We start from the raw sequence: 21,430 nt of genomic DNA on the forward strand, positions 1-21,430 counted from the left end.
TATCCACAGTAGATAGAACGACCCAAGTTCAAATCCTGACTCCCACATTTACTAGCTGTGTGACCCTGGTAAGTCACTTAACCCTCTTTGCCTCAGTTTCCTCACCTGTAAAATGGGGATCAGATGAGACAGTACTTGTAAAGTGCCTCTTACAATGCTTGGCACAGAGTAAGCACCAGATAAGTGTTAGCTCGTATCATTTTGGTATAAGAAGGGTGGTTGTGGGGGTGGAGGGGTTTCTGTCCTCCGCCAGTCAGGGGCACAATACTCTTCTAATTCACCCAAGGGCTCGGAGCCTTCGTTGTTGGGGACCTTGCTAACGTATTAATAACGTATGATTTACAAACCAGTAACAATCGCCAGCAGGAATCCGGCCCTCTAAGGTTTGCAAAGCACTTTACAACCTTTATTTTCCTGCTCACAACAGCCCTGAGAGCAGGGTGTTATCATTCTCCTCGCTTTACAGACACGGTAATTAAGGGAAGCAGAGGTTAAGGGACTGGCTTAGGGTCATGCAGCTAAAGGCTCTGGCACTCAGCTCCCCTGACTCAAAGGGGAGGGAGGCCGGGCTCCCCTCCCCCCACGGCTCCCCCGTTCCCCAGCACAAGCAAGTCTATGAAACGTGGTGGTATCTGGGTTCGAATCCAGGCTCTATTTATTAGTTGTGTGTGGCAGGGCAAACCATCCAACCGCTCTGGGCTCAGTCTCCCAAATATGTAAAAGGAGGGTAGGCTTGGACCAGATGACCTTGGAGGTCCCCTTTTCTGGCCCCAGGTTCAAGTGGGCAGCCCAAGTGGATTACAAAAAGAACTGCCGGGGGTCGGGAGGAGGTCACGCGACAAGTTCGAGGTCAGGAGTGGGGCGTAGGTTGGGATGATCTGCGTCCGTCGCTCCCCTCCTTCCGCAGACTCCCCCCTCCCCTCCCCTCCCCTTCTCTCCGGCACGGAACCCCGGCAGCCCAGGGATCACGTGATCATGCCATCACCTGACGCTCTCGTAATTGGGGGGGTGGGGTGGGGGGAGTGGCAGCGGGGGTGGGAGGGAGTCCGGTTTCTGCCGCCCCGCTGAGGGGGGCAGCCAATGGCAGCGGGCCGGCCCTGAGCTCTCAGCCAATAGTAAAGGGGGTGGGCGGGGCCTCCAAATCTGGCCGGGGTGCCGTAGGAGTGTTGCGGCCCCGCAGTTTGTGGCCCTGGGCAGTGAGGGTGCACTCAGGTAAGCGGGACCGTCCCGCCGTCCCCGATCTCCGACGTCCCTTGACGAGGTGGGGGGCCCCGGACTGCGGGGCTCTGCTTCGGGAGTGGGGGGGGTGGTTGGTGGGCTCTCCATGCTTGGAAATTGGGAAGGGGGGCTTCTTTCGGGGTCCAGACCCCAATGGGGGGCTGCTGGAGAGCGATGACCTCAGTGACTCCCTTCCCTGGAGGAAGGGGAGCTTGCCCACGGCTCCGAGACCCCTTTGAAGTTAATGTCCCGTCTCCCCCACCTCCTTTTAAAGCGGGCACCCTGGCATCCTCGGGGGGACCCTTTCCCCCGTGCCGGCCCAACGTGCTCTCTTCCCTGGGCTTCTCTGGGCCATGATTTACTGGGGCAGAGTCCCCAGAGCCAGGAAGAATGCAATAGAGAACCTGCTCCCCCTCCCCCACCTCTGTCCCTGGGGAAGGGGTGAGGAGACTGGCACAGGCTTTACCATCAAGCCTTGGGCAGCCTGGCATAGCCGCAGGACTAGGTCCCCTTCACCCCATTCCCTCATCCCCTCTGTGGCTCCCTACATTCCTAGAAATGGAATAAGGCTGAAAATCCTTTGGGAGTCTGGGTCAGGGTTCAGCGGCTCCCAAATGACTTTTCCTTGTCGGTGTCTCACCCTCCTGGCTTCCTCTGCCATTTTACAGCCCGTTGTGCAAGTCAGCCCGAAACAAAAACAGGAAAAGAAAGGGAGAAGAGGTTGGGAACTGGTATTACTAAAATGTGATTTCTCTCTTCATGCAGTACAATGCAACACACACCACTCCCCTAGGCTTGATTCCTTTTTCTGCAGACTCAGTTGTATTTCTCTTGTGTGTGGTTTTTTTTTTTTTTTTTAAGGAGGAACTAGGGGTTGGGTTTGTATGGGGCCGGGCCTCAGGTCCCCAGAGGAAGAGAAAGAGAGGAGCAGATTACCCAAGTAAAAGCTTCCCTCCCCTTAGTGGAAATCATTTTGTAGAGGCTGAGAGGCTTAGAGACTTCAGCGTTTGCCCATCTCTAAACCATACATTCGGAGAGGCCGAAAGAAAAACAGGTGGGACACCTATCTCCGTGGGGGAAAACAAGAAATAAAGCGGAGTAGGACCCAGCTGGACCTTGGAAGCTTTGGATTTTTCCAGGAAGAAGGAAGGGCTGAGGATGAGGAAAGGAGTTTCATTGTCAGACTTGTGGTGACCAGGGCAGAGCAGGATGAAGTGATGATGCCTGGGAGTTTGTTGCAGAGCAGGGTTTGAGTTTACCATCACCACTGTAATGTCCCACCTGCTTAGCTAAATCGGTTTGGGGGGCTTAGTCTCTCCCTCCATGCCAGCTTGGAGATATCTGGATTTCAAGGAAACTTGGTTTCTAAGAGGAGGTGAAGGGCGGGGGACGGCAATGTCAAAGACTTAACCTAAAGCTGTTCTCCCCTCCCAACCCCTATCGCATCTGTGGCTTGTGTCAGGAAATAATGGTGACACTTTCTCTTTTCTTAGCTGTTAGTCTCAGTGACCCTGATTTTTTTTTTCTGACTATTCTCTCATCTCCTCATCAATTGCTGATGGAGGGAGTGAGGCAGGAAAACTTAGAGAAAGAAGGGACAAAGAATTAGAACAGAAACATATCCCAGATCCCAAGTTGGCCTCTGTCCAACTTCCATTTCTGAAATTTGTTTAGTTGTTTACAGTCACGTCCAGCTCTTCGTGACCCCTTTTGGGGTTTTCTTGGCAAAGGTAACTGAAGTGGTTTGACATTTCCTTCTCTAGTTCATTTTACAGATGAGGAAACTGAGGCAAACGGGGTTAAGTGACTTGTCCAGGGTCACACAGCTACTAAGTATCTGAGGCCTCATTTGAAACCAGTCTTCCTGACTCCAGGCCTGGTGCTGTATCCACTTCGCCACCTAGCTGCCCATTGTCTTGGAAATATGTTCTCCTAATACTTCCCAACCTCTTCTCTGTTCTGTGAAAATGACATAAAACATTTCTCCCCCATAAGTTCTTAATCAAGGACTGGGTAAGGGAACCCATATGAGTTTCCTGCCCCTACATGTATCCTTCCTTTGGGGAAGTTAATGTCACCCCCCAAACCCTTCTTCCCACCCCATCCCCACTCTGTTGAAATGATCTGTCTTTTCCCTCTTTGAGCTCAAAGGAAGCGATGATCTAACAAGTCTGGGCCGGTCAAGTGTGTCTCCACTACTGACATGAGACTCAGTTTCTTTGCTGATTCATGGATAGGGTGGGGGAGGGGGGACAAGAGACTGTCAAAAGAAGCTGTTTCAATCCAGATGTGGCAGCATTCCAGAGTGTGGGAATAGGGGGCCACAGGCCTTGGAGATGGGAATGAGAGAAAGTTGGGAGAGCTGCAGTAGAGATGGGAGAGGCTGGGTTAGGTGTGGAATGGGGGTATACACTCTTCTTCACCCCTTGGCTGTGCTCCTCTGTTTAGGATCCGAGGGGAGGGTGTAAGTAGAATGTGGTTGATGGGGAAAGAAGAGCCCTGACTCACAGATTCTTTCTGCTTCCCCTTTTGAAAGCTTCCCAACCACATTGTTTCCGGCATAATCATGTGAGCCTTTCTTCTCTCAATCAAATAGAGCCTTGGAGCAAGTTTAAACAAGAATGATTCCTAGGCATGAGGACAGTGTTGGGGATTGGTTGCCTTTGGGAGACCTTCCCGTCTGGCTCCATCTCCCCACTCCCTCTTTCCCAGAGGTTAGGTATAGCCGCCTGACCCAGGAGATAATGAGTTCGAATGCCAGCTCTGCCACTGGCTCCCTATGAGACCTTGGCCAACATCCCTGGGCCCCTTAATTTCCACATCTGTAAAGTAAAGGGGTTAAACCGGATGACCTCTGAGGTCACTTCCAATTTCAAATCTGTGATCCTAACAGAGGTGCCAGGATGCCCTTTTCATATCCCCACAGGGGACTCTATATGTAGAAGTTGGATTTTATCCCCCACTAGCCCTACCATATCCAGTGTCCTCCCTGAGACTCCAAGGGTCCTGGCTGTCAGCATAAGGTTGAGCTCTGGGTGCTTGGGGAGGACAGAAGAGAAACTATGGCTGAGTTAAGCTTTGGCTTAATTTTGGCTGACAGGTGGATGATGTGGAAGCTGCTGAGCCAGCTGTCCCTGGTGATAGGGCTGGTGGCTGGGATTCGATGTCCTGATGGGCAGGTGTGTTCTAAGGCCTGCTGCAGGCAGCCAGAAAGAACCGGCTACCGTTGCTGTGATTCGTCTTGGGTGAGTACCCAGCCTGGTACCTGGGAAGATGTTGCTAATCCCTCCTAACCTTGGCTGCTCCCCAGGGTCCATAGCTGTTTAGCCAGGTTCTTTCTGGTACCCATCGTGCCCACAAGCCCAGATTACTGGGCAAAGCTGTTTTTCCCTGCCTGGGTATAAACCCAGGTACTGCCAGGAATGGTGAGTCCTGTTCATCTTGGCCCCCTGGGCATAGAGGGAATGAGAAGGAAGATACAGAGATCCCTGTAGAGGAAGGAACTCAGCCCCCACCCTTACCTGGTTCTTTCCCATCTCATTAGGATTCACAGCCATCCATACCTGTAGCAAAGAATGTACACCAGGGCGTCATGTGCCAGGGTGATTCCCATTGCCCAGTTGGATTCTCCTGCCTCTTTACTCCTTTGGGGAACTACAGCTGCTGCCCCTACGCAGAGGTAAGGGCTGAAGGCAGGGGTGGCCGAGGGGGGCTGAAGGGAGGTGTCTGTAGGCTCTCCCCTTGTTGCCTTATGCCAATGTGCTCTTCTCTGCCCACCCCCTTTCCCCACCTCAGGCGGTGGTTTGTGGTAATGGGCACCACTGCTGTCCTCGTGGCTTCCACTGCAGCCTGGATGGTCATTCCTGCTTTAAGGTACAAGGTATGAAATAGCTGGCCTCTGCTGGAGAGGAAGGGGCAGGGGCATTGAACGCCAAGGGAGGAATTCATCAGGGAAGGTAGTAAGATAGAGGAAAGGATGCTGGATTTGGAATTGGAGGACTTGAGTTTGAATCCTGGCTTTGCCACTTGCTTCCTGTGTAACTGCAGACACATCACTGTGGGCCTGTTCATTGAGCAGATTGGACTCAGGTGCCTGCAAGGTGCCTTCATCTCTAAAACCATGATCCGATGAGGAGAGAGCTCTTTTCCGGGGGTAGGATAGAAGTGGAGAGTGGGGTGGTGAAAGCTTCTGGGAAACTGGGACCAGGAGAGAACCCAGGTATCTGGGCTTCAGGATGCCCATCTGTTAGAAATGGGCACCAGGGAGGGCATTTTGGCATTAGCTTGGCAAACACCTGCATTGGCAGCCTGGAGACTTGGGGAAGCGAGCCTGGCACCAAAGGCGAGTTCTTAAGGGTGTGACCAGAAGGGCCACAGAAAAGGTATGGTGGCCCATCTGCCAATACTTCTACTCCAGTTTTGGCTAGGTGGGAAGAAAAAATGTTTGGGTCCAGAAGAGGATTGATTGGGTTAGGATCCTGGTTTATTGTTTCGGTAGGTGCCGGTTCCAGAGCGGTGAAATGCCCAGACAGCCGGTATGAGTGCCCCAATGAATCTACCTGCTGCATGATGCCAGATGGCTCCTGGGGCTGTTGCCCCATGCCCCAGGTACCCATCCTGGAGGACTGGTGGGAGGGGATGGGGTCTGAGTGAGACGCGTAAATTATCTAAAAATCAACTCTTCGCCAGGCTTCTTGCTGTGAAGACAAAGTTCACTGCTGCCCCCAAGGCACCTCCTGTGATGTGGCTCATTCCCGCTGCCTCACATCTGGTGGTGGCACCTACCCATTGGCACAAAAAAACCCTGCTAAAAAGATTCAGCAAGAAAAGGAAGGTAAGGAACTTGGGGCAGGGGAAGGAAACCAAAGGAGCAGCTCATCCTAAGAACCTGTTTTCAGCAAAGGCCTTGTCAGGGGGCCTCTTTCAGTGACCCTCGGCCTCTTTCTCTTCTTTCAGTGATGATGGTCACCAAAGTGATTTGCCCAGATGCCCGTTCCCAGTGCGCTGAGGGCACCACCTGCTGCAAGCTGTCTAGCGGATCATATGGCTGCTGCCCGCTGCCAAATGTGAGTGAGGAAGGGGCCCTGGGATTTCCCCCTCATCTCACTCCCAGGCTGGTGCCCATCCAGGCCACCTGGCTTTAGTCATCTCTTGGTGTGGGCACCAGGACATCTGAGCCTGCCGGCTGGGGACTCTGCCATACGCTGCCCTCTGGTGGTGAACTTGAGCAATGAGAATTGGCAGACTCCCCCAGCCGCCTAGGCCTCCCCTCTGCCAGGTGCTTATATAGAGCCTTCCCTCCTTTCCTAGGCCGTCTGTTGCCCAGACCACCTGCACTGCTGCCCCGAAGGCACTGTGTGCGACTTGCAGATGAGTAAATGCCTCTCCAAAAAGGGGGAACCCACTGACTTTGTTACCAAGCTGCCTGCAGAAACAGGTACCTGGGGAAGAGAGGCCAGTCCAGGCGGCACAGGCTCATTGTCCGGGCTCTTTCCTACCCCTGCGAGGCTAGAAGTTGCCACGTTCAGAGCCCTCCTTGTCCAGAGATCCATGCGTGCCTGATAGTCACCAGTCCCTCTCCTTTCCTCTCCTCTCCTCTCCTCTCCCCTCTGTGGGGCTAGAAGTTGCCACATTCAGAGCCCTCCTTGTCCAGAGATCCATGCGTGCCTGATGGTCACCAGTCCCTCTCCTTTCCTCTCCTCCCCTCTCCCCCCTGTGGGGCTAGAAGTTGCCACATTCAGAGCCCTCCTTGTCCAGAGATCCGTGTGTGCCTGATGGTCACCAGGCCCTCTCCTTTCCTCTCCTCCCCTCTCCTCTCTTGTCCTCTCTCCCCCAGTGCAGGAGGTAAAATGTGATGGAGAAATGAGCTGCCCAGATGGTAATACCTGCTGCCGCCTGCAGTCCGGAAGCTGGGGATGTTGCCCATTTCCTGAGGTACCTGGGAGAAGCAGAAGGAATGGGGAAGATGAGGGGAGGAGCTTCAAACTAGCCTGGGCTCCCTGCCCCTCTTGCAGCTCTGGGGGTGACTTGAGTAAGAGGTCAATCCTCTGCCCCCAGGCCGTGTGCTGTGAGGACCACATCCACTGCTGCCCCCATGGCTACACGTGTGACACGGAGGCTGGCCAGTGTAAACAGGGGGCCCACAATACACCGTTGTTGGGGAGCACCGTGACTTTCCTCGCAGCTGTGGGTGACATCCCCTGTGATAACACCACCAGTTGCCCCGACAAGACTACCTGCTGCCTCCTGGAAACAGGGGCGTGGGGCTGCTGCCCTGCCCCACAGGTACAGTGGTACCCCTGGGGTGAACCAATGTCTCCACTGTGGTCTGGGAGGGGGCTGAGTGAGAGACAAAGTGGTGGGGGGGGAAGAGTGACTTTTCCTTAGAAGGAGGGAATTCTGGATTTTCTCCCTCTGACCCAGCTCTCCAAGGAGCAAAAGCAGCCCAGGAAGAGTACAAGATGGGAGGTCCCTAAGAAAGTCAGGGATGGGCTGTGAGTTTCTTTTCACTACACACCCAGAGAGCAGCCCCTTCCTGAGCCTCTTGCTCTCCTCCTCCCTAAAACTAGGCTGTGTGCTGTCCTGATCGAAAGCACTGCTGCCCCCACGGCTACATCTGTGACCCAGAGGGGGAGTGTAAGACTGAGCATCACGTAATGCCCTGGCTGCAGAAGATGCCGGCTCACCCAAATTTGGTCTCTACCTCTGTGGATTGTGACCAGCACACCAGGTGCCCAGATGGACAGACCTGCTGTCCCAGCATTCGAGGGGGCTGGGCCTGCTGCCAACTGCCCCACGTGAGTCCCAGCCTGTCTCCCCAAGTGGTGGGGTCTTCTCCATCCCATCCTGGGTGCGGGGGTGGGGGCAGTGGAAGTTGTTTCCTTGGGTTAAAGGCAGCTTCCAGGGACCACTCTCCATGGAAGTGAGCAGGAAGGGAAGCCAGAGCCCTGAGGACCCCATGCTTTCTTCTTCCAGGCTGTGTGCTGTGAGGATCGGGAGCACTGCTGCCCATCAGGCTACACCTGCAATGTGAAGGCCAGGTCCTGTGAAAAACAAGGCTCGGTCCAGGCCCCCACTTCCTCTGTGCCCCTCACGCTGGGGACCGATGAGGGAGATGTGCAGTGTGAGGGCAGGCACCATTGCCACAGCTACCAGACCTGCTGCCGGAGCAACACGGGGGGCTGGGCATGCTGCCCGCTATACCAGGTCTGTGCCTTCTCCCTCATCCCCATCATGCTCCCTGGTGAAGCTGCTCCCCGCCCTGCCCTTCATGTGACTTCTTTCTCCTTCCAGGGTGAATGCTGTGCCGATGGTCTACACTGCTGCCCCAATGGCTTCCGCTGTGCGGCCAAGGGCACCAGGTGTACCCGAAGGAAGAAGCTTCGGTGGGATAACCTCTGGATGCTGCTCTGAGTGGGATGGGACCCTGGGGCTCACCATTCTCACCCAAGTGCCCCACCCTGGCCTTTAGGATGCTGCTGGTGGAGTACATTGCTCAGGCCTCCTCAGTTGTGGCTCCCCCCACACTGGGTCTTCTCAAGCCCTTCCTCTCCAGCTTCCACATTGTCATGGTCATTAAACTCCCTGGGAGGAATGCCAGTCCACCTCCTTTTCCCCTCAGATCACAGCCTCAGCCCCTGGGGGGTTGGGGTGGGCAGCGCAGAGGCAAGGGGGAAGCCTCTATCGCCAGGATTCTCCATGACTGTTCATCATCTTGGTTTGGGGTAAGCTCCCCCTTAATTCTGGGGGTTCTGTTTGTCCAACTGCTCTTTCCTCCTGTACCCAAGGGGATGTTTGAAAGGGGACGATGCTACAATAAAATTTATACAATTTGTTAAAGTGCTTGTCTGTTGCTAGGGTGGGCCAGCCACTGGGGGTAGAGCTTTCTTTCTCTGTAGTCACTGACACCTCCCTTTCCCTTTCTGAGGGGCCCTTCTAGACTCCGTTTCCTTGGCTCCTACAATGGGGGCCATCTCCCTCCCTCCCTTCCTCTCTTCCCAAGAAAGAAGAATGCCAGCATCAGTCAGTGTCAATGGTTTTTATGTATTGTCTCTCAAGCCAGCCCTTTGGTTCCCATCATCTCTCCCAATGCAGCCTGCCTGTGGCACCCCTGGCAACGGCCTAGACCAGGTTGTTCTAGAGGACGTGATGCCAACTTCACAGGCTGGTGAACAAGCAGCACACATGCCAACCCCTCCCTCCCTCCCCTTTTCCCCCACTCCTGGCCCAGGGATCCTGTCCTACTCCCTTGAGCTCCCCTCCCCTGGCTCTGACCAGTCTCCCTACCCTCATCTTCCCCACAATAGAGCTTTCTATATACAGGGTATTTATACAAATGATGGGAGTCTCTCCCTTCCCCCCAGCCTCCAAAAGGGTTTTTTTTAGGGTTTGGGGCCAGGCATTCCTTTTCATGTACCTTGAAAGTCCTAGCCCCTTTCCCTCCCCGGCTGCCAGGGAGAAAAGGCACTTGGGGGGGGGTAACCCCCAGCATAGCATGGTCATGTTGGGAGATCAGGGACAAACCCCTTCCTTCCCACCTTTTCCCCCTCCCCACAGCCTCTGTCTTCCCCCACCAACCACTCTCCCCCTCCCCCTGAGACATCCTCTTGGCAACTCCCAAGAGCCCCAGGGAAAGGAAAGGGGGAGAGGTGCAGATTTACACAGGCCTAGCCCCTGGCCTCCCTCCAATTCCAGACACTATGCAGCCCTAGATGACTAAGGACCATTTTTAAGTGCTTCAGACACCTTCAAGGTTGGTGCTGCGTGCTGGGGCACCCGGGTATCACCTGTCCCTGGCACTGATGCTCTGGTAAGTGTGTGCGTTTGAGGAGGGCCTGAGTCTTGGTCATCCCCGATGCCACCACAGTGCCAGCCCTAGGGGAGGGGTTACTTAACGTTGAACACCATCAATGGCCTCTCCTCCCTCCTCTGCCAGGGGCTTTTCTTGTCCCCAGCCTCATCGCCCACCTCGACGCCCAGCTCGTCCTCGGGGCTGGTGAGGGAGTCCCGCCGCAGCTCACTGGCACTGCTACGGGAGCTGTCTCCCCGACTGCGGCCCCGGCCCCTGGGCACTGTGGCCGCCCGGCCCTCTGGGGCTACTGCTTCGTCCAGCAGCGGAGTCAGGGAGTTGTCCTCTGGGGAGCAGAGGCCGGTGCGGCTCTCACTGCTGCTGGGCTCCGTGTCCTCGCTCAGGGCCAGGCGGGGTGGGGCTGGTGGGGGGGCCGGGGCCGGGGCCCGCTCTTCCCCTCGGGGGCCCTGTGGCCGTCGCCTAGGCAGGGGCCTGGCCTCATGCACATCAACACCCGAGTCCAGGCTGGCATCGGTACTTCGCCCACCACTGCCCCCACCCGCCTGCAGGTCGATGTAGGAATGGCGCACCTGGGAGTTGGAGCGCCCATCCAAAGACACAAACCATGCCCGTGGGTGGGGCTTCACCCCCAACTCTAGCAGCTTTTTCTCAGTGAGGGCCTGCAGCTCTCCATTAAGCTGGGCCATGGTAGACTCATTGAAGAGGACAGGGATGGTGACAGAGCCACTGACTGGTGTGGATCGGGCACCTGCCCAGCTCTCTCCACTTTCACTGCCTGCACCTGGGTGGCCCTGCAGGAGCTGGCGCTGGGGGTCAGGTTGGGGAAAGGGCCGGGCCGGGCCTTGAGCGGCACCTTCAGGTGGGGCTGACTCGTCTCCCGAGGCTGTACCTGACTCCCCTAGCCTCACGTAGTGGGCAGGGATGACCAGGGTAGGCATGACATTTCGGTAGACACTGTCCTTCAGGTGGTCAATGGATCCACAGAAGATCAGCTGGCCGGCCTGGCTGAGGGATGGTGGGCGGGACAGCTGGTCCACAGACTGTGAGAGCAGGAAGTCAGGTGCCTTGCCTTCTGTGTTGGCCTTGTGCCCTAAGAAGTGGTCAAAGGGAGAGGGCAGCGGAGGTGGTGATGGAGGATCATGGATGTAGGTAGTTCCTCCTGGGGCCCGACGGGGGTACTCCTCCAGGCTTGGCTCCAGTCCCCCTGGACCCTCCACCGAGCGGGCTCCCTTAAGACCGGCCCCCTCGGCTCCCCGGGCGCAAGGGGGCTCTGCTGATGCCCGGCCAGCTGAGCGAGGCTTGGCACGGAAGAAGTCATCTCTGGAGCTGGCCAGGTCTCGGGAGCTGGAGAAGGCAGAATGCAGGGCTCCAGGGGGTGGTGCTTCAGGGTCCCCTGTGGAAGGAGGCTCCAGAGATCCCCCACAGATCAGGTGGAGCTGAGACATCGAAGTGGCCTGGTCCTTCTTGTTACTTTCCAGGGGCCCAGAGAGAGGCAGCTTGTGTAGCTGCTGCCGTGGTTTCAGGCAGCGTCTTCTGTGGATTAAGGGGACACAGCATGGGCATTCAGTGAAAGTAAAGGGCTGGTTGGGGGTTAAGGCTGGCACTGAAAAAGATGCCCTTTTCCTTTCCCTCCAAGGTGGGGAGTGAGGAGGAAAGAAGGAAGCTCTTGCCTGGGGCCTAGGAAAAAATTACTGTTCAGAGTATGACTTGGGTATATCTAGGAAAGAGGGGGTGGAGAAGGAAATAGCAAATCACTCCAGTATCTTTGCCAAGAAAACCCCACAGACAGTATGGTCCATGGGGTCACAAAGAATCGGATACAACTGAACAATTAAACCACAACAGGAAAAGGGCAGGGGGGGTGGAGGTGCCTGTGCTAGGTAATGAAGCTGAGGGACCAGGGCATATCCAAAGGATGATATTCAGAGCTGGGGAAGGAGGTTGGAGCATCTGGAAGGGTAGTGATGAGAGGCGGGAGCCAAGGTGTCTGAAGGGTAGAGGTGTGGGGACCAGTGAGTATGGGTTGTGGTGAGGAGGCGTCACAGGAGCATGGATTGGCCAAGGAAGTGGCATGGTCTTGGGGGTTCCGGGGCGGGGCGGGGCAGGCAAAGTGTCAGGGGGCTGTCCTCTAACCTGCAGTAGTAGATGAGGAGGCAGAGCAAGCTGAGCACGAGCAAAGCGAGGGCTCCCAGGATGGTGAGCAGAAATATCGTGTGGTAGGTGCTGATATCTTTAATGCCCGATGTGACAGTCACCAGCCCTGCACCTGGAGAGAAGGAGGGAGGGCCCAGCCACTGGTCTCATCACCCAATTTTCTCTAGTAGGACATGTCACAGACCCCGTGGCACTCCTTATGCACAGACTTGGCCATATCACTCCACTGTTTAAAATCCTTCAGTAGTCCTTTGTCTGGCATTCAAGGCCCTTCACAAGCTGGCACTATCCTAATTTTCCAGCTTTGTCAAATATACTTTACAATCCAGCCAAAGTGGGCAGCTAGATGACTCAGTGGACAGAGCACTGGGCCTGGAGTCAAGAAGACTCATCTTCTTAAGTTCAAATACGGCCTCGGACACTTACTAGCTGTGTGGCCCTGGCTTAACCCTGTTTGCCTCAGTTTCCTCATCTGTCAAATGAACTGGAGAAGGAAATGGCAAACCCACTCCAGCATCTTTCCCAAGAAAACCCCAAATGGAGTCCTGAAAGGTTGGACATGACTGAAAATGACTGAACAGCAACCACAAACCAGATGACTTGACATCCCTCGTATGTATATATCTTTCACTTACATTCTTCCAGTGCCTAGAATGCCCTCTCAGATCCTTCTTTACTTGTTTGCATTTCTACTCATTTTCTAAAACTTCCAAGCGCTCCATTGCCATCTCCTCTAGAAATCCTTCTCTGACCCGTCCCCTACCTCCCAAACCCAAACAGGATCATCTCTCCCCCATCGGACCTCTCCGCTGCACTTGTCATCCATCTATCATGATTATATCTGTGCATTTGTCTTATCCCCCATTAGACTGCAGATTCTAGGACGGCAGAGACTATATATTATCTAAACTACTGGGGCAGCTCCATGGTGCCATAGTGCACAGAACACTGGCCCTGGAGTCGGGAGGACCTGAGTTCAAATCCAGCCTCAGTTGTGTCACCCTGAGCAAGTCACTTAACCCCACTGCCTCCAAAACAAACACACACACAAATCTAAATTATTGCTCCCAAGAGCCTAGCACAGTGCTCTGTATGCAATAGGTGTGAGGAAGCTTTCTCCTTTTCAGATTAGGAGAGGAAAAATACTGACTTTGCCAACAGAGGCATGTTCCAATCCCACTGCTGCTACTTTGAAGATGTGTGACCCTGGGCAAGCACCTTAACTTTTCTACGCCTCAGAGTTGAGGAAAGAGGCTAGGGTATAATGAATGGTACAATAAGAGGTGGGAGCTAAGGTATCTAGAGGGTAGAAGCACCTCGGTTTCTTCATGTATAAAACAAGAGGTTTGGACTCTAAGACGACCTCTAAGTGCCCTTCCAGCTTTCAGTCTATGATCTGATGATCCCTCCTGCCTCTCCCAGATGCAGCCCTGTCAGCTCCACCGGCTCCTCACCAGAATATGCAGGTGAGGCCAAGGCAGCCGCCCAGTAGCCCAGCTGAGGGGAGACGAAGGTCCAGTAGAGCTGCCGTCCCTCCTTTCTGATCAGACCTGTCCCATTTCGTACCCAAAGTCCTGGTGGCAGAAAACGAGACAATGAAATCGGGGGAGTTACTTCATGATCTCCCTACCCAACAAGGGCCCTCTTCTTGCCCCTGTCCTCTCCCCATCCAGCAATGGCCCCGCAGCCCAGGACGTACCACTCTTGGGGTCAAATCTCCAGGCAGGGATACTACTGGTACCAAGGGCTCGAGGTCCAGGGGGGAGGGGCAGCGAGAAGTGCACGGGCCCTGATAGTGGCACCTCTGTTCCATTGCCGGTCAGCAGGTGGACGCTCACTGCAGCCAGGGGTGCCAGCTCCAGCCAGGAACTGTTGGCTGAAGGAGGATGAGGATACAGGGGCAGGGACGGAAATGTAGCTGAGTCAAATAAAAGACTGTCTCCCCCCATTTCTCTCATAGTCTCCCTCTTCCCGTCCCTGGTCTCATCCACAGGTATCCCATACCTGCCTTACCTGAACTGTTGCCTTCAGTGCCCAGGAAGGCAGGGAAGGCCCTCATCTCCTGTTCCGTGCTGGCAGGGGTAAGTGAGGCCCAGAGTTGGCTGTAAGTGGAGCTTCGGGGCAGACGAGCTGCCCGGCGTTGGAACTGCACCCAGGGCTGTGATCGGGCTCCTGGGACAGGGCAGACCAAGAGAGGACGCAGAGGGATGAGCAAGGAACCAATATTTGAAGATTGCATGTGTGAGTTCTAATCGTATCTTTGCTATTAATTGTGTGACACTAAGTTCTAGGACACTAAGTTCTAGGAATCAGGAAGACCTGAGTTCAAACCCTGCCTCAGTCACTCACTAGCAGTGTGACCCTGGTCAAGTCACTAAACCTCTAGACAGCCTCAGTTTCCTCAATGCTGAATCCATATCTCTTTGTATCCCCGGTACTTAACACAAGACCTGTCACACATTGTTGTTCGGTCACGTCCAACTCTTCACGGCCCCATGGATCATACTGTCCGTGGGGTTTTCTTGGCAAAGATACTGGAGTGGTTTGCCATTTCCTTCTCCAGTGGACTTAGGCAAACAGAGGTGTCTGAGTGTCTTTAAGTGTCTGAGGCCAGATCTGAACTCAGGTCCTCCTGACTCCAGGCCCAGCGCTCAATCCACTGAGCCATCTAGCTGCCCTTCCTTGTCCTGCAGAAAGTACTTAATAAATACTTGTTGATGCACTGACTTGGGGTCGGGAAGGCCTGGAATTGGAGGGATGGAGTTGGAGGGGGCAGGAAGAGTCCATTCTGAGAACAGGATGTTATATTAGCAAAAGCAGAGGGAGACAGGAAAGGACGGGTATTATAGAAAATAATCCCGCTTAGCTGTTTCAAGCGTTGACTATATGAGAGGATGTGAGGCGAAGCTAGAAGGGGAGGGTGTGGGGCCAGATTAAAGAGAGACTTGAAAGTCAGGCTCTGTGGTTTCTGTAGTTGGGCCATAATGGGGAGCCATTGAAGACTACTGAGTAGAGGAGGGGTGCATTAGGAAGATTACCAAGGCAGCAGTATCTGGAGGATGGCTATGGGAGGGTATAAAGTAGAAGCAATAGTTTGGGCAAAAAGAAATGCGGGCCTGAACTAGAAGGGTTGCAGTAGGAGTGGCAGGGCTAATAGGAGCTCAGTCCTCATTGGCTGATTGAAGGGGTGTGAAGGGGGTGCCATTGAAGATGAGGAAGGAGAACTTCCTTGGGGAAGGCCTTGATGAGACCTATGTCTCATCTCCAATAGAAGAGCTGAGTCAGGATTCTGGGTGGGGGAAGGCAGAGAGGGGGACGCCTTACCTGGGGAGCCCAGCAGAATGTGGACAAGGTCCTCATAGAGGATGAGGGTGGCAGGGCGCTCAGGAAGCAGGTAGAGGCTGACAGAGGCATACACTGTGGGAAGGGTGGGGGCCATCTGTTCCAGTGAGGTGCTTCTCCAAGGCCACATGCCCCCAATTCTCCACCCACCACACTGAACCCCTTCCTTAAGGTTTTCCTTCTGACCAGTTCAAGAGGGCACAATACACAAATATTTGCATCCTTCCCCCCCTCCCTCCCCCACTTCCCCTACATAGAGGCACTTCCCAAACTGGGGGAAAGTAAAAGGGACCCCTCCCCCTCCACTCCCACAGCTTTATCTGTAAGTTATCTGGGCCTCTACCACCCCATCAGTCCCAGCCTGGGCTGCAGCTGCTCCAACAACAGGGCCCCTCATGTCTATTTTGGGAAGGGGCTGAGGGTCAGCTGGTCAGGGAGGAGTGGGGAAAATAATGCTGTCTCCTAGCCCCACCCAACACACCCACACTCACGGGGCAGTTTGTCGACGCGCCAGGGCACCGAGTTGGTGAGGAAGCCAGGCCGGGAAGCAGTGACCAGCACCCAGGTGCCCAGGCGGTAGTTGAGAGGCAGCGTAGCCACCCCCTCTGCATCAGTGGTGCCTGTGGCCAGCAGGGTCCAATTCCCAAAGACATCTACAGAGGCCCGTGCTAGGGGGGCTAGTTCCCCACTGACGTACACCTGGACCTTGATAAGCACCTCTGTTGGGAGAGACAGGAGTCAAGGCCTAGAGGGCCAAAGAGGAGGCCTGGAGGCCTGGGGGAGCTGTCCAGGGTGAGAGACAGATATGATGGTGGGACAACAGGGGAAGGGGTAGAGGAGAGTCAGGAATTTGGGGAGGAGCAGTAAGAAGGACAAAGTGCATGAAAAGGTGGGAAAGGGTGGGCTTATATTTGGAGCATGGCAGTCCGAGAGCTACAGAGCGCTATTTGGGGAGGGGAGATCTGGTAGAAGGAGAGAAGGCTGGGGAACAGAACAATCAGATGCAGGGAAAGGTTTAAGGGGAGGACTGAGGGAACCCAGACAGGAGAATGGGAAGCCAGGCATGGAGAGGGCTGGTCAGAAAAGTGAACTGGTATAGAAGGATCCAAATTGAGGAAAAATTTAAAGGGGGGATTTCAGAGATTAGATGACTTAAGATGGGCTTTGTGGTCCGTGAGCCTACACCATCCATCCAGTCCTTAAGTCACAAATCCTACAATTCATCCCTCCAGAAAATCCTTCGGCTTGCGGTCCCCTACATAGACTCCAGCACAGAGGTTTCCTTCTGCTGCACCCATGGGAACTCTTCAATTTCCAGACGTGTCTCCTGGCACTCCCTAACCCATAGCTTGCCCTTCCCTGGGAGCTGGCCAGCATCACCCACCCCCAGCCAAGCTGTTGTTGCTATGACGATGCCCTCATTCCTCCTGGGAGGGCTCTGTGTAGGAGCTGGGGCCCCAGGGGAAGGGGAAGGGGGGGTTGAGGGATTGTTACCAGAGTACAGAGGGAGGGACCCAGGTGTCCTGCGCATTCCAGACAGACATTCTCCCAACATACACCCCCCACATCTTTTTGGGAGCTCAGGGATCTCCCTCAAAGTCCAGTTGCCTAACCCTCAACATTTACCCACCACTCCTATTTGACCAAGAGCTGAAAATGTCCTAGCCAGAGCAGAGCCAGAGCATGAGGCCAAGAGCAAGGCATTCTTAAGAGACCCTCCATGAGAGAGTGGGAGTGGGGCTGAGCAAGAAATGAAAGGCAGTCCTAGACTATTGAGGAGCAGGATCAGGGGCCTGGGTGACCCAAGCTAGTCCCTCTGATATATCTGTGTGACCCTGGATAAGTCTTTACCCTGCCCGGGCTTTAGTTTCCTCATTTGTAAAGAGAGGTTGGACTAATGACTTCTGAGGGGCTCTTAAACTGAGATCTTTGAACTTGAGTTGTCAGTTTTTTGATACCTATATTTTAACATAATTTGTTTTCTTTGCAAAACTATATATTTTATTTTATGCATTTTAAAATATTATTCTGGGAAGGAGTCCACAGACTTCACCAAATTGCTAGTGGGGTCCATGACACAGAAAAGGTTCAGGAATCCTGCCCCACAGCAGGATATAAGCCTATAAACTTACACCTGGCATCACTGGGGGCAGGTACTGAAGGTGGAGTATGAGAGTCACCCTGGCTGTCAGAAGCCCCCAGAGGGGCTGACTGGTGCTCCCTAGATTTGGCATCTAGCTCCTGGGCATACGTGGCTATGCATGTCCCTGGCATCCTATCCCAGCTGTTGGTCTTTCTCAAAGCCTCCAACCCTGTGACTATCCTATTCCTGCTCACAGAGGTCTATAGAGGTCAATCTCCTCCCTCCCCTGGAATTCTCACCTAGTTCCTCCTGGCAAAAGTCTCTCTCTGAACCCCTCACTCTGATGGTCCCCAGAGGTGGCAGGGCCTCTCAGTATCAGGAGGAATTCAGAGAAGCTTTCAATGGGGTTGGGCCTGGCTGGGAACAGCTGGACTCAACAGCTGGGAGATCTGGGGGGAGGGAGGGGGCACTTGGGGGTCTGGAATGTAGCCACTTTAGGGAATGTCCCAGGCTCCAGGGCCCCAGGGCCAGAGCCTCCAAGGGTTTCCCAAAAAGGCAACATTTAGAAGGAATAGACTAGATATAGGGGTGAAGGAGGGGAGAGAGAGAGAGAGAGAGAAAGAGAGAGAGAGAAAGAGAGAGAGAGAGAGAGAGAGAGAGAGAGAGAGAGAGAGAGAGAGAGAGAGAGAGAGAGAGAGAGGATGAACTAGGGATTCACCAAGATCCAAAGTGATAACTAAACCAAATATCCTAACCCTCATTTCAGAGCCTAAGGGTTACTCACTAGAGCATTGGAGCAGCCCAAGTCCCAGACTCTGCTCTGCTTCTGGCCACCCCCTATCCTTATCCTGCTAAACTAAAACCTGACAAATAGCCAGGAATCCTGTGCACCATGGAGACTCTTCCCATGGGAGACTGGTGAGGAAGGGGCTATGTCACAGAGGTAGAAATCCCCAATATCTGAGGGGTGAAAAGTAGTATTCCGGTTTAGGGGATATTTGGGAGGTGATGGCTCCCCATCCTAAGGGGACAGTCATAAGCTCTCAGCCTCCCTGTGACCCAGGTTATCCCTGGTTTGCCATGCAGGGAGGTACTTTGCTCAACTTCCCCTGGAACCCAGGACCTGCCCCCCCACCCCACTACTTCAATGACTATATTTCATTTTCACCCACCCCAGGGGCTCAGCTCTGCCTCTTTTCAGGAGGAAATCCTGTCCCCTTTCCCAGCCAGACTCCCCCTCCCCCTGCTTTTCCTGCTGAGCTCCTGGGGGAGGGAGGGGAAATACTGTGCTCAGAACAGCAAGTCAACCTCTCCCTACACCCACCCCAAGCCCCAGAGGGACAGGAGGTGGGGGAGGATTAAGGGAACAACCTAACTGATCGGAAAGGAGGTGAATTCCACCCCAAGCGATAGACTCCCCCCTTTGGGGGAGGGGGAGCAGAGGGGCAGCGGCTGACAGGGAGAGGTGTGTGTATATATATGTGTGAGAGGAGGAGGATTAAACACATCCGGCAGGGGCTGGAGAGTGGAAGAGCCAGGGATGGTCAGGGACCAAATAATGGGGGCCCAGTGTCAGAAGCCCTTGTGAGGGAGCTTGGCAGGAAGTCTGTTTCTTTCCCCTAAACCCTCCCCTCCTTGCAAAGACCCAGGAGATGAAAGGGAGAAGGGAGAAGGAACCCAGCTTCTACAGCCACCTTATAAACCCCTCAGCCCCAGGAAGGACAGAAGTATGTCCTCCATGCTAAGGGGAGAAGAGTATAGGGAAACTGAGGCACAAGAGGGAGGAATGTTCCAATCCGGGCTAACCTAGGACTCAGGCCACCAGCCTCCCATCCTCCTCTTCTCCTAACTGTCCTAGTATGGTTACCATTGTAGATCTATGGTTTCCAATGTAGACCAGCTTGATGGATCCCACAGCCCACAATGCCCTCAGAGTTCATGAGGAATACAGGGACCTGGGTCCCCCCTGTTCTAGTCCCCTACTTTCAACACAAACCTGCTCCCTCCTCATCAGTCCTAATTTTGAGATTGCACACCCCTATACTCAATCCTGTACCAAGGTGGGGGGTGGTCTCAGAGCCCAGAAGGAAGGGGGAGACCAATGTGGGTATCCAACTCTCTGGTGTCAGGGCCCAGAGGGGACCAATGGGTGACCCAACATCTAGCAGTGGGGTTATTGTCAGGGCCCCACAGGGGGTAAGAGGGATGGGGAACCAATGAAGGGTCTCCACATCCAGCAAAGGAGTGGGTGTCAGGCCCCAGAGGGGACAGAGGGGAGATCAACGGGGGGACCCCTCAACTAGTAGTAAGATGGGTGTCTCAGGCAGACAATGGCTCAGGCAGTGCCCGCCTGGGTGGGCCAAAGAGGGAAGAAACCCACGGCGGGAGGGGGTTTCGGGGAGCCCCTGCCCTCCCCATTGTGTGTCCCTTCCCGACACCCCGGCCCCGCCCCTGCTCCCCATCGCCCCTCCAGCACAGGATCCACGCCCCCCAATGGAGCGAGGAAATCTGCCAGGCCCCCTCCCCCCAGCTCCAATAGCTTTCTAGGCGTCCTTGGGGGAGGGGGCCGGGGTGGGATTTGGGGCTGCAGGAGAATGGAGGAAGAGAATGGGGGATGGTTCTGTGGAAAAGATAGGGGCCTGGCAGGGCTGGGCTCCCCTGCCCCCGCCCTAGGGGACCCTGTACTCACCCTGTGGGTTGGGGGGCTCCGGAGGGGACTTGCCCCGGGCTCGGGAAGCGTCTCCAAGGAGCAATGGCAGCAGCAGCAGCAGGAGAAGACGCCCGCTCCGCGGCGGCATCCTGGCAGCCCCGGCAGCTAGCGGCCCATCCCATCCGCCCGCTGCCCGCTGCCCGCTGCCCCTGCCGCTGCCGGCCCCAGCGCACAGGCACAGGCCCGGGCCACCGCCCGCCCCTCCCTCCTTCTTCTCCTCCTCCTCTTCCTCCTCCTCCTCCGGCAGACAGCCCGCAGCCCCCGCCCCGCGCAGCCCCGCTACGCCGGCTCCCCGCAATTGTCTCAGCCCGCCCGCCGGCCCCCCCTGCAGGCAGCGCCCGGCAGTGCCGCCCCTCCCCTCCCTTCCCCTCTCCTCCTCCCCACCCCATCGGGTCCCATCGCCCTACACACTCAACCTCCTTCGGACAGTGTCCCGGCCCCCGATAGCGGCCTCCATCCTGCCAGCTGGAAGGGAACCCTGAGGTCAAGTTCAATCTCACATTCATACTTTACAAGGTCCCTGCCCAATGCTGGTCCAACCTCTGAGGGAACTTCCTGTGGTAGGGAAACAGTTCACTATTTAGGGGGACAGTCTATCCATCCATCCATGTATCCATCCAACCACCCATCCATCCATCCATCCATCTAACCATCCAATCCATCCATCCATCCAACTGTCCATCCAATCCAATCCATCCATCCATCCAACCACCCATCCAATCATCCATCCATCTATCCATCCAATCCATCCATCCATCCAACCATCCATCCATCCATCCATCTATCCAACCATCCATCCATCCATCTATCCATCCATCCATCTATCCATCCATCCATCCATCCATCAATCCATCCATCCATCCAACTGTCCATCTAATCCGATCCATCCAACTGTCCATCCAATCCAATCCATCCATCCATCCAACCACCCATCCAATCATCCATCCATCTATCCATCCATCCATCCAATCCATCCATCCATCCATTCATCCATCTATCCAACCATCCATACATCCATCTATTCATCCATCTATCCATCCATCCAATCCATCCATCCATTCATCCATCTGTCCAATCCATCCATCCATCCAGCCACCCATCCAATCATCCAATC

The 21,430-nt window shown here is 54.9% G+C and overlaps 2 protein-coding genes across 2 annotated transcripts; one reads left to right on the plus strand and one right to left on the minus strand.

Moving 5' to 3' along the window:
* The first annotated feature begins 1,126 nt into the window (after positions 1-1,126).
* On the plus strand, positions 1,127-9,057 carry GRN (granulin precursor). The gene is made up of 13 exons (XM_036757704.1): positions 1,127-1,212; positions 4,319-4,463; positions 4,763-4,897; positions 5,014-5,098; positions 5,717-5,826; positions 5,908-6,052; positions 6,175-6,284; positions 6,529-6,655; positions 7,055-7,152; positions 7,276-7,503; positions 7,788-8,015; positions 8,194-8,424; positions 8,512-9,057. Exons 2-13 carry the CDS (start codon positions 4,323-4,325, stop codon positions 8,629-8,631), a joined length of 1,758 nt encoding a protein of 585 aa, XP_036613599.1. The 5' UTR covers positions 1,127-1,212; positions 4,319-4,322; the 3' UTR covers positions 8,632-9,057.
* Positions 9,058-9,242: 185 nt separating this feature from the next.
* FAM171A2 (family with sequence similarity 171 member A2) lies at positions 9,243-20,534 on the minus strand. Its single transcript, XM_036756596.1, has 8 exons — positions 20,296-20,534; positions 16,015-16,242; positions 15,506-15,598; positions 14,195-14,353; positions 13,881-14,057; positions 13,636-13,755; positions 12,161-12,293; positions 9,243-11,560 (listed from the first exon to the last, which is right to left on the minus strand). Exons 1-8 carry the CDS (start codon positions 20,402-20,404, stop codon positions 10,105-10,107), a joined length of 2,475 nt encoding a protein of 824 aa, XP_036612491.1. The 5' UTR covers positions 20,405-20,534; the 3' UTR covers positions 9,243-10,104.
* Between the last annotated feature and the right edge of the window lie 896 nt (positions 20,535-21,430).

Source organism: Trichosurus vulpecula, chromosome 4 (assembly GCF_011100635.1).
Source record: "Trichosurus vulpecula isolate mTriVul1 chromosome 4, mTriVul1.pri, whole genome shotgun sequence".
Taxonomy (NCBI): Eukaryota; Metazoa; Chordata; class Mammalia; order Diprotodontia; family Phalangeridae; genus Trichosurus; species Trichosurus vulpecula.